The 13,171-nt window shown below is 42.4% G+C and overlaps 1 protein-coding gene across 5 annotated transcripts in view; it reads right to left on the bottom strand.

The window, feature by feature from the left end:
* ABCA1 (ATP binding cassette subfamily A member 1) overlaps positions 1-13,171 on the bottom strand; it is a 92,639-nt gene that overhangs the window by 40,979 nt on the left and 38,489 nt on the right. For all 5 annotated transcript variants that reach the window (XM_038123695.1, XM_038123699.1, XM_038123694.1 and 2 more), the window contains 2 exons: positions 6,625-6,746; positions 2,395-2,586 (listed from right to left, as the gene is read on the bottom strand). In XM_038123695.1, the coding sequence (XP_037979623.1) occupies positions 2,395-2,586; positions 6,625-6,746 (314 nt within the window). The remainder of the gene's footprint in view (positions 1-2,394; positions 2,587-6,624; positions 6,747-13,171) is intronic.

Here is a 13,171-nt window from a genome sequence, read left to right on the forward strand (position 1 = left end):
AGCCAGCAGAACTGAGTGTTATCATCAGGGTCTCAGCCCACACACTCACTCCCTGATCATAGGGCTCTAAATCTTGCACGCTCCCCTTCATGTTTTAGCATAAATATTTGTGTAAACACACAATCAGGTCAATCACTTTTAATCTGGATCAATTCCATTATGAAATTCACTGCATCATCTTGCAGAGGGAATAACAAACAGGAATGAAGAGGGGAAAAAAAACAAGCAGGTACATGTCAGGCTAAGTCATAGGTATTAAGATATTCCAAGAAACCGTAGCCACTTAACTGTCCAGATATCAGAGAGGCACAATTTACAATTCAAGTAAATTCCAGTTTACAATTCAAGCCCTTGGTGTTGAATTTACAGAGTTCTTGCACACGGTTGCAAGCCCTTGTATTAACCTTCTTGTACAAAGATGCTGCCTCTCCATAATCACAGAATAGTGCAATCAGCGAAGCCCATGTCCAATTACACAAGCTAAGAACATGTCTCCAAATTGCTGTTGCACCTGCATTTCACTTGGCCCTTACTTTGCTTACTGAAATGCCTTGCTGTGAAGTACATCAAAGGGATTCAGAAAAAAAAAAAATAATACCTTGACAAATTGCTGGCATTGGTTTTCAGACTCTGTAGCAGATACAGAGCATGCTATCTTCAGTGTGCATGTCCAAGATTTGACACACAATGCCTTCAATAAGCTGTGCCAAAAGCCTCCTTTGTTCATGAGCAGAAAGTTCCCTCCTTGTTCAAGGATGTTACTGCAGGTCAGGGCACTTTTTAGCCTCTAAAGACACTAAGTTTCAAATGTGCTGGTTGGGATCCTACAGTTAATTTATCCATTTTGTCGGCCATATCAAAACCAGTTAGCTTTTGTTTCACTCACTGATGCATTACAGCAGCTTAACTACCACAGAGATACACTGCAACAAATTTTCTGAGGAAAACTGTGGACCTTTACAAGACAACAATGCACAGTAGGTTTAGAACTGCTGGTTTCTGGACTCCAGCTTTTTTACCCTTAAAGACAAGATCATGACCCAGCTTCTCAGAAGCCCCCCAAAAGTGCACATAATGTCTTAAATCTATACTGCTGCTGCCAAGAGGCACAAAGTGGCTTATGAGTGTTTCCTTTCACTAACAAACAATATAGACCTAAGAACACAGACACACAGTACCTGCTTCTGTTAGCTAAGCTGCAGAAGTTTCCGTAAATATGAAAAGCAAGACAGTCTCCACAGGGCCCAGAAAACCAATTCTGAGTGGTACAAGAGCTGGCTATTTTCAGCCACCTCAGACCCCAGAATTCTAGCACCTTTGAATGGCTTAAAGTAAATTATGTATACATGTGCATATAGGTATAAAACTGAAAACAAGTAACAAGTTATAGCGAGTCCTCTCCAGCCCATCTCTGTTACAATTTTAGTGCTGTTACTCCATCTCTTATTGCTTATGGGTTGTCTTGCTCTTCCAGCAGCAAAGACAAAGATGGAGGATACGTGGAAAACAGAAGATGAGCTGTGGAGAGACCGCTATATAGTGTGCAGGAGAGAAATAGGATTCCAGTGCTTGATAATGACTCTCTTTGACCGTGGACAAAGCCAAGCAAGTGGTACATGACTTTGAGTACTGAAAGGCTCATCAAATCTGAAATCTCACACAGCAGACAATAGAATATTTGTTTTAGTGGGTAACAGAGTTGGTTCTGTGGTCCCTTCTTCACTCTACTGTCATTTCCAGCACGGAATTCCTCAAGCTTCCATGTTTTAACAGATATTGCAGATCTGTGGCACAACATTATTGGATTTTCCTAGATCCAACACTCTAGTCCCTAGTTACCCTGTAAATAATGTATTTTATTGAAGTTCAATGAATTCCTCCCCCAGTACACATTCCATTAGTTGATTTTTGAAACAGGACTTTAAAACTTGACTCTGCTTCATACGGTTTAAACTTGCTTAAAGGTTGTGGCCTGTCAGTAGCTAGAAACTTTTGTACTCAGTGGCCTCATGCTGAGGGCAGACAGTGGTAGTTTTAGCACTCAGCAAAAGCCAGGCTTGTATTTGGACTCATTCCACCCAAGATAGAACATTTGAGTAGAACACAGAGACAACCAAGACCCCGTTTCTTACTGTGCAGCATAAAGATTTTCCTCTTGACAAACCGAACTTCAGACCACGCACACTTATGCTGTAGCAGACTGAACAGTAAGGGTAAGAATGACGGGAAGAAGCATATTGTTCATGCTCCCATGATAAAGAGCAACCATCCTTCTCCTTTCTAACTTCCTCTAAGCAGTTCTGGAAATGCAAGGATGAGTTCCTAGACTGAAAGGCATGGGAAATGTCACTGTGACAATGACAAGACTCTCAGTGGTGTGGCCAGCAAACTCACCTGAAGAGGCTTCAAAGGATTCAGGTTAGCACGGAAGACTTGCTCAGCTGCACGGAATTTTTCCTTTGACAAGGTGCAAATGAAGGCTTCAGAGTCCATGGCTGCCATCTGATTTTGGATCATTAGAAATTCAGACAATGTTGAGCTATTGCAGAGATCTCTCAGTCGCATTCGATAACCAGACAAAATGACCTGTGAAAGTGGGAAAAGCATGTAAGTCTGCCTTCATCTAAGACTTCAACAAAAAAAATTGGTTATTGCTCAAACAAAGCAAGCCATTCATAACATTTCCAGATAGAGGTGAGGGGGCATTCTTCTCTACAGGTTGAGCAGCCCTGATTCATATGCAACTCAGTTCCAAGAAAAACCCTTCCCTGCTGAGAACATGGGAGAGAAGTCCTGGGGGAGGCAGGTCTCTCTTCATTCTCCTGCAAATATGCACAAAGCAGCCGTGATCCTATCCTCCACAGCAGCCATTTCCTCCAACCAAGGGTACACACATTGCCTAACATTCAGTCTTCTGGGAAATGAGCCACAGAATAAAAAAACAAGGCTTGTGACCAGACACAAGTCTCACAAATCTATGTGAAGGGCAAAAGACCTCTGTCCCAAACTACTTTGACATATCTGCCAGCCACATTTTTTATGCAGTAATGACTCAGAATCATCTCCCTTAACTCTGAAGTATCTACTCACTAACTGCTGAGACAAACATTTTGCAGTGTTTTTGAGCAGCTAATGTATCAGCAAAAAAAAAAGTTATCCTACTGGCTGCAACAAATGAGATAAGATCCTATAGTCTTCCTTCACAGGCATATTTTTCTTAAGGTAATGGTCCCCTTGTCAATAATGTTTCCTAATCCACATGCAATCACCTTATTAACAAAATTGATAAAATCCCTCTGAGTTATCATCAGGACTGTTTCAGACCTGATAAACAAATTCTTTTAATAAGGTCAGTTACCAGCTTCATGTTTGCTGAACAACAAAGTCCATGCCAAAAAGCTGAGTGCTTCTCAAAGGTGATAAACAAGGAAAAATCCAGAGTCTACTATTGTAAAGAAACTTTTGTTTGCCTTGGGGCTAGACAAATGGAACCATTTTACTGTAAATGCACAGGTAACAACAGCTGTATACTTAATTTCTTCTTTCTGTCATTTCATAAGACCCAGTGTGCATTGCCCAACTTACAAAAACTAAAGAGGATTGATCTACATTCCAGTAGAGTTAGCAGCTCCTGAACCAGGCTGGTAAGTCTGAAATTTTTTGTCTGTCAAAACCAAAGGGGTATGCACAATCTGGGGGTAAAACTGCATTACATTCAGGAAACAAGCAAATGGAACTGACAGGAGATAGAAGGGATTTTTAATGCCATACTCATGCAAATCTTGAACTTTGGTCTGTACCCATACACCAAAAATCAAATCTTTCAATGCCACACATCTCTCGCATCAAAAAGATTTGCCTTTTGAAAATTTGGGGTGCTTTTTTTCTTGCCAGAAGAGATACTACTACCAGTGTTATAGCCATGCTGAGAAGGAGATATTTGCGGGGCACTTAAATAACACTCCCAGAACAAGCTTCCCTGGGTGGACATATAGAAAAAACAGTGATTCCCAATGCCTCAGTGTTCACTCACAAAAAGTGGTGGTGATCAACCTTCCATCATTCTGAAAATGTCGACCTTTCCCAACCAGATTTTAAGCTCTTTTGGTGAGAAGCTGCCCTTTTCAAACACTGAGGTCCACAGCATGAGACCTTAGAAAAAGCATTCTACCTATCCATCCTGAAGCACCCAGTCTCACCAAGTCAGCAAGTTCTCTAACCACTTGCAGTCATCTAAACCCATGGTGTCTTCAGCGAGCTAAAATACATCTTAAATGACAGGTTTAGTCCCCTAAGGACTCTCAAAAGGCCAGGCTCATGCCTGAAAGTAGTCATAGGTAATTGTTCTGTCCTTACATGTCATATAATTCTCTCCTTGGGACTTTTTCTGCTGCATGAAACAGAGATTTGTTCCAAGCAGAATATGCACTGGCCATTACTATTTACTCTTCACTGACAGACAATGCATCATGCTGCAGCACTGGCCCAGGACCTCACTGTGCCTTCAACTTTTCAGAGGGACAGGACCTATTCCCACCTCCAAGCCACACAAGAGCTGTCTGGCCACACCTGGACAACAGCAGCATACCAGGCTTAATTACACAGCTGCCTGCCCACTGCTGACCCAGGCACCTTCCAAATCCCACACCCTTCTGAGCACAACTGCCACGACTGGAAAAACACAAGGCTGAGCCACTCAGCCCCAGGAAGCAACATGCCCATCAAGACAAGGCTTTGGTCGCTTTTATCTTTGCACTAATTTCACTAAATGTTTGCACTAATTTCAGTATGCTAGATACACAACCCTGCTGGACATGCTGGAGTGCTGTCATTACAGTAACACTAGTGAACAGTCCCATCTCCTTGGAGACTTCAGTTCCTTACTTGATGGCATAGCATGACTTCTGGCCTCGCTGAACAACCCCAGGACACTAACAGACAGTAGAAGCAGGATGTATTTGCTGGGAAAGGTTGGCATACTCTGGATAGGCCCTTTTACTATATGACTTCTGAATGAAGCTGTGACCCACTCATTCAGAGACCTAACAAATACTGCCTATTAATACTGAAGTCACTAGGCAGCTCAACAGTGAGGTCAGATCTCCAAACCAGATCTCCAGCAAAATCAAAGACGTCTGTTTTGTGAGTCAGATAAAGTCATTCTTCAGGAAGGGAGAGGTCAGCATCTCTAGCTACCATCTGTATTAGAAAATCGCACACGGAAAATTTGGTGGGCCACTGCTCTGCTCCACAGCTTAACATCCTAGTGCTCAGAGTAGCTCTTCTTGCCATCCCTAAGTACAGAATGCTGTTATGACTTAGCAGCATCACTCCCGGTGCTTTAGCAGATTCAGCTCAAGAATTACACAAGAGCACAGCCTGAAGCATTCAATGAAGAATAAGGTGACTGACCAGTCTTTCACCACCTGTCAGACATATTATGTAGATAAAAGCTAAGCTTTTTTCCCCCTTCCATTTCCATATACAACCAGTATAGCATGGCAGTCACAAAATGTACAGTGAGGTTTTTTGCAGTTTTTGCCTGTTTGAAAATCTGTCTCTCCACTAACTTAGGGAGAATGATAAGAATGCTGTTGCTGCAGTCTTTCAGTTACCCTTTCAGAATAATCTGTAGCATGATTCTGTCTTAATCCTATTAGTTTCAAGTAAAACGAAGCTTGCAGCCTAAAATGGGTAAGAATTTTTTCTCTGCTTTACATTTTTTTAGTAGAATGTATCCTTAACTTGTAGGATAACTTATCAAACTGCACTAAAACAGATGGCTTGAAAAAATTCACTGAAGAACAAGACAATGTGTGCAAAGAGGCACAGCATCTGTAACTACAGGAAAACAAACACTAAAAGGACAATGAATCCATTTCACTTCAATAAAGAGACCTGATATGGAGTTGAGGATCAAAATGGATTTCCTCCTCCTTTTGCATACCATCTTTTGCATTCTTTCAAGAGAATCCTGGGTCTTCCTTTGAAGTCTGTTCTGACTTTTGTATTAGAAAGGATGCTGGTGGACTAATTCATCAAGCCTAGCAAAACACATGTTACAAGCTTGACAATGACAGACAGCCATCGCACAACGGGGCTCTTGCTCACTGTCACCACTTGCTATGTTTATGACTGCAATCATGGAGCACTTAGGATAGCAGGACTCTTGTAATTTACAACGTGTCTGTCTTAATGCATTGGCCACAAACCTAAAAGTAGAGCTCCTTCTGCTGCACAGGAATGTAAGGCAGAGCAAGACCTAGAAACCCTGCTCCAGTCCAAGCTGAGTGGCTGAAAACAGTCAGAACAGTGCTAGCAGCTTAATTAATGTTTTACTTTCATAAAAAAAAAAAAAAAAGAAGGAAGAAATTCAGTTTAGCCTGAGGGTACTATTCTCTTATGCAGATTGAAATATTTACTTATGTTCCTAGCATCCTTTTACAGCTTAAAATCAAATAATACAGTAAATTGAGGGCAAGAGGGAAGACAGAAGCAGGGAATACATTATCCTCTGTGTTTCTACAGCACCTAGCACAGAGGGGTCCAGCACTGTGGACCTTGGCACTATAGCTAAACAAACAATAGACAAGCATTATGTTAGGAGTTGAAAGTACTGTTTACCTGCTGGAGGTTGACCCCTGCATCCAGTAGCTCCTCTACAGAAGATGATGGCATGGACACATTATGATGAAGGAAGTCAGAGAATGTCTCATTGTCAATCAGGAAATCCCGAAGTTTCAAGTCTGGAAAATGACAAAACAAGCAAAATTCTGGTCACAGCAAAGCCAAAAGGAAACTCATGTGAGAGCACTGAACAGGAAAAGTCAAGCTGATAAATAGGGGAGAGGGAATTACACAAACCATAGTGCAAAAGGAAGAGGAGCTGCTGGTAAAGTGCTCTGAAACTTGGCAGGCTTCAGAAATGTCAATCCATGATGTCTTGGTCTCAAATAAAACCCCAAACCAGCAACAAAAAAAGCAATCGACCTTCAAAACCAACTCCCATTAACATCATTACTTCAGGCCAATTTGCTCATACATACACAGAAGCAAGGCACACCAAGTTGCTCTCTTGATCTGAAATCTACTACAGCATTAGCACTTAATCCCTGTGTTGTTACTGAACATGGGACTGAGCTGGTGCATGGACCACTAAGGGATTTACTAGCCTTTAGTTATTTATGTTAACAGCTGATGTATTCTCCCATTAATTTCAAAGTCTGACACATGCAGACACATACAGAATCACAGATCCAGGGAACAATCTTAGCTACTTGGAATTAAAAAATACATTTGCAGCATTATTTCCATTTTCTTTCCCAAGTGCTTCACCTTCTCAAGCCATCAGTGTTTCAGCTCTTGACTTTAAAACAAATTTGTACCTCCATCACAGCAAAGGGGAACCACCTGGAAATTATAATTCAAGCACACTATTAAAATCCACAAAACTGGATCTTTAGAAGCTAATGCTCAGAGCTGACACTGTTTTGGGTTGTTTTCCAGGGTTTTGTGCATGGGTTTGGTTTTTTGTGGGTTTTTTTTGCAGTTGTTTTGTATTTTTGGTTTTGGTTTCTTTGTTTTGTGGTTTGGTTGGGGGTTTTTGGGAGGGGGCAGGGCAGGGAGCGGTGTCTAGTAGTTCTGGTTTAGTGTTTGTTGTTGCTGTTTTCTTTAAGAGACAGAGAGGACAATTCCATCTCCATAATGCTTAAACAAGAACTGATGAGCAAAGCACCTATGCCAGGAGGAGGTGAGAGACCAAGTCCTATAGGATTTACCAGAGTGAAGATTTCCAGATGAGGTACCACAACTAGCTAGGTGCCATGTCGTATTTTCTACTTTAGGAAGACAGGATGCTGCAACCCAGAGCAAATAGCTGAAAACAAGGAGCTCTAAAGAGAAAGTAATGATATGGAGAACCAGGGACTTGTACCTTTACCCTCCTATAGGGCACAGATGTAACTACCTTTCCCCCCACCTCTTATGCAGGAGGGGTTTTATGATTTGTCTTGTTTTTTTGTATTTTGGTTGGGGTTTTGTTTGTTTGGTTTTGGGATTTTTTCCTTCTTTTTTTTTTTTTTTTTTGTTTGTTTGTTTGCTGGGGGGTTTCTTTTGTGTTTTGTTTTTTTGCTATTTGGGGGGATATTTTTTGTTGGTTGGCTTTGGTTTAGCTTGAGCAGGTGATACTAATGGGCCCCATCAGGAAGAAGTATGGTGTGCACTCAGGGAGCCACCAGAGGGGACAGGGAGACCCAGAGGTTCGGGTGCCACTTCTGCCTCCCAGGCTGATCCTGCCAGAGGAGCCGGCAAGGGGAGGAACTACGCGCTCTGCTCCTGCAGCACGAAGTACACGGGGTTACTGACGGTCATTGCTCCTTCATCTACATATCCAGTTACAAATTCCCCATTGCCTTTTTGTTCCACACGAAAAAGTAAATCACCCGCCTCAGCTGAGGCAAGGCGGAGGTTACTCTGGGGCAAAAGTGTCTCCCTCGCCTTCCTCTCTCCCACGCAGCAGGACCACTCATGAATATGCTGGTTTTGAGCATGGTGTGCAAACGCCCCACTTGAACCCTGCTAGCAAAATCCACTATCACCTCCATTCCCTGCCCGGGTAAAGGCTGGGAAAAGATCTGGCTCCTGCAATAACATAAAACCGTCCTCCTTCCAGCAGAGGCTAAAGCACCCTGCTTCACCGCAAGTGGAGGAAAAACTTCCCCCACCCCAATTCCTTAGTTACTTCCTACATGTGCCAAAATCCCTAAACACTTCTGCAGCTTGTTTATTTTTTGGTGAGATCATCAACTGTTCCGAAAGTCAGCTGCACAAAGGGGGGGCTGGCTGAAGGCATACCAGCATGCAGAGATCAGATGTTTGCAAGCTTTTTCATTGAATCTACCCCTACTTATGATATTTTTCAAGCTTCTCTTGAAGAGCCACATGCCTTATGGAAAAAAAATGCTAGCCAAGCAATAATTCTTCCACTTTTCCGTTTCCTCAGTGATGTGTTACTTTTTGGTTTGGCTAGTCTGTTTTATCTGGGTTTGGCTTGGAGGTTTTTTGCCACATGGAGGTATGATTTTCTTGTTCAGGGACATATTCTATAGGCAATTGCAGGAATGCAACCTGAACTACACTGAGATTCCTGCTGACCTGCCTGTAATCACGAGGGGGAGTAACAAAGAGTCACCATCTTTCACAGCTGTAATTAACCAGTCCAGCACCAGCAGAGCATTCATCCCCTGCCTTTTTTGTCATGCCAAGCATTTTCAGACTCACTTAGCACTAGAATTTGCTGAAAAATCAATGCTGCCTTCCAAGGAACTCCTACAAATATCTGAAGGAGTTTTCATCATCATTTGGAGTAAACCATGAAGGAAATAGAACAAGGTCACCAGAACTGTGGGGCAGTATTTGGCTTCCAGACAGCTGATCATGAAGCCATGATCACTACCCAAGACCACACATGAAAGCTCTGCAAGACCTAAGGACAAATCCCAACACCACAGTCCTGGCTGCAGTGCCCTAAGCACACAGCCAGCCTTTTGTACCATGCATTTTCTCCCCCACCCCATCTGGTCCTACTTCCAGGACTTCCATGTCAGTGTCTTATGCAATCCCTCTCAATTATGGAGGCATGCATAACAGCTTGGTCATGAAACAACAGAAAGCACTGAACACTGCAACGCATCTAAATTCTCCCTCTGGATACCTTAAAAAAAATCAAGGCTTAACAGAGGTTTCCTCTTGAAAACAGCCACTCCCATCCAAGATGACTGCTTGCCCACTAGGGCCTACGAGAACAAAAGAGCATTACTTAGAAAAACCCCTCCAAAATAGAAAGCAAAGGAACAGGTGAGTCTTCTGAAGGCTAGTACCAAGGTTGCTTAATAATGCAAACACATGGAGTGGACGGAAGAAGACAGTTTACCACCACAGGCCTACTACTGCAATATTTTCCTGCCATAAAAATTTAGACACATTATCAAGTTACTCAAATACCCGAGATAAAACGTCAGCTCAAACATGATATAACTTGCGTGTTTCCTCTCTTGCCAGAGAGCGGCCAAGAGCACCATTACAGTCAGCCACTGCAAGCTGGTGGGCACAGAACAGTGCACTGGAGACCAATCTCTCCACATACTTTGACACGGACATGCAGCCTTTCCTTGCCCCTCACCTTTATCTTCAACAGAAAACCAAGGGAGCTGCAGCCCTGCAGGCTCCCTCATCCCTGGCACAGGGTTTGTCCTCCTGGCTGAAACCCTAAGTCCCAGCAAGCAAGCCAAGCCCTAGGCACAAATGGGGAGATAAACTTGAGGTCAGACTGAGCAAACACACTCAAAAGACTGTCAAAACTGATGTGAACCATCTTGCTGACTCAGTGATGGGAGAGTCAGCAGAAATAATACTGAGACAGCTTTTCCCCATGGCAGACTACTTTGGCAGTTTCAGTCCTGACATCAAGGGAGCAATAGCAGGGAACAGAGACTTTTGCTTATAAACCATGCAAATAACCCCCAAAACCAACAGGTCTGGCAGGGCTGAAATGCCTTTGTTGTAATTAGCTGCAGTTTGGACACAGTATGGCAATACAACAGAAGACCATCCCCATGCACATGAAACAAGCAGAAGAGATGTCCATATCCCATGTGGGACAGGGAGAAAGGGAGAAAGATCCTTCATATGGTCACTTAAGAAAGCTTCCAGCACAACTGAGAACTCCCAGACCTGGAGGTCTTATGCCTTAACCACAAAATGTCCCTTCCTCTCTGAAGTCACCAGTTATGATTAGACAATCACACATGGCAGCATTTCATGGATATTGTTTTCACAAAAGGCACAGCTGTCCTTCATTTCCACACAGCTCAAACAAACCTTGGGGGCTGCCTTCTGCGCATCACAACCAGAAACTCTCGGATTTTTATACTGCAGAGCATCTCATACTGTTACACTTTATTACACCCTAAGATTTACATTTTACTGACAACCTAACCTCTTCCAGAATCTTTATGCCTGGGCACAGTGGTAGGCCAGTCAGTCCTTGCTTAAGAATCAAATGTTTGTGACCAAAAAAAAACCAAAAAAACAAACCCAAACCCCAAAATGTATTCAAAGAGCTCAAGCAAGACAATCACATGAATTAGTGAAGAACAACAATCTCTATGCTTGCTATATTACTGATTAAAATGAACATCAAAATAAAAATATGCATTATAAAAAAATAGCAAATCAGTACTATATGGGGGTCTCTGGTTCCATACAGACCAGAGCTGAACCCACTCTGATTGTGCAGTGAAGGAAGTATCTGTGGTCCAAAAGCCTCAGGGTTTTATTTTCCTCATTTCAGAAACACATCCCCAGTTACTTTCCCAAGGTCAAAAGGTAGGTCAAAGTGCAAGAAGAGTCATGGCTGGGTATCAGTTTTCATTTGCTGATCTTACTACAAATATGATCATAATAGGTCCCATAGTAAGCAGTGAATTTCAAACAGTACTGGGAACATCCACAGACAAGTGAAAAAAATAAAAGCTTTTATGGGCAGGTTACAGGACAGGACTCTTCTATCATACTTCTCTCCCATTCTTTCACTGAGAAGCCAGATACTTCCTCCAGAAACTTAATGTTGCAGCGTCTTTTAAAATTAAACAGCAGGGTGGGAAAACAGAACCCCACAGAAATTGTGGCTATGTTTTTCATATCCTGAACACTGCGTTCTAAAAATAAAAGGCATGCAAATGGAATTCAATGTTATCTCAATCCACTGTAGAGTACAAAACTCACCAGGTCTCATGTTAATTTGTGGGGTTTCTGCCCAAAGGGTTTGTGGCTGTCATCTAAAATATACCAGGTTTTCAGCCACTTTAAAGCTAACAAGGTCAATGAAAACACTGTGACAGTCAGATCTACTTCCCAGTTTCACATACCTTAACTCCCTGTAAAAAACAAATGAAGGGAAGGGGAGAAACAGCTTCATGCCATAAGTTAATCTGGCAGCTATAAGGAAAGCAGGGCAATATGTCTCATCTACAGACATGGCTTTTTGTCATCAGGAGACTACTCTCTACTGATTAAACATGCAAGACCGAAAACAATTACATTACTTTATTTATATCCATTGCAGTTGGAGAGACTTGCTAGCCTTTGGCTAACCCTGTATTCATCAAAGCCAAATATCAACACAACACAGAAGCTGGTATGAAATTCTGACCCTTATTTCTTACCACTGAGACTGTTCATAGGGCAACACAATCCTTTCTTTAACAGCAACTCAGGCATCACAGCAAGATGAAACAGTAAGATAAGATGAGGCATGAGACACTTTAGCTTCATTCTTTAGAATCAGCAAGGTTCCACAAGTGCCCAAAGGAGAAAAAAAAAGATAACTGTTCCCAGCTCAGCATCTGTCTCCATTAATTAACAGAAGGAGCAAAGCAAGGAAGAATGTCAAGCAAGCAAAGAACATACTTTCTTGTCCCTGTACAAAGACTTCAGATTCATAATTCCCTATTCAGGTAAAACTGCACTTCTACAGGAAAGGAAGACCCAATTTGATTACACAGCTGGCTGTCATGTCTGTGCAAAACTGTGCTCAGATGTGACTGGAGAACAAGGTCACAAGGCACCCTAGTCACACAGGCCCACTTCACCCAGGGCACTGCTTCTTCACTAATCATACTTCCAGCAACAGGAGATTTTTTCCAGCACATGGAGATGCTGAAGCCAAGACAACAAGCAGAAGCTCCAGCTCCAGCAGCTGAGAGCCATTTACTGGTAGCACATACGACCACTACAAAAATTCTAGCTAGACACCTGTCTTTTAGGAAACCCTCACATGGTGAGACAAGCAGGGCAGGCAAATCAAATGCTGCCACAGAATGACCTTGTACACTTGAAGTCTGTATTAGTTTTCCATTATCTGGGAAGTGTTCCTCTTGAATAGGTGACAGGTGCACTTGAACACCTGGAATGATTTTCACACTTGTTACCTATCACTGTGATTTATTGACAAAAGAGGTCTGAAGCTACTTTCCACAAAAATAAAAATGGGCTCTCAAATAATTTCAACAGCAGAACCAAAGACTGAATGACTTGTAATTATATGACCATCCAGAAGAAACAGCAATCTCCTAATGGTGAACCATGCTACTGCACTGTACCCTACCAGGCC

Source organism: Motacilla alba, chromosome Z (assembly GCF_015832195.1).
Source record: "Motacilla alba alba isolate MOTALB_02 chromosome Z, Motacilla_alba_V1.0_pri, whole genome shotgun sequence".
Taxonomy (NCBI): domain Eukaryota; kingdom Metazoa; phylum Chordata; class Aves; order Passeriformes; family Motacillidae; genus Motacilla; species Motacilla alba.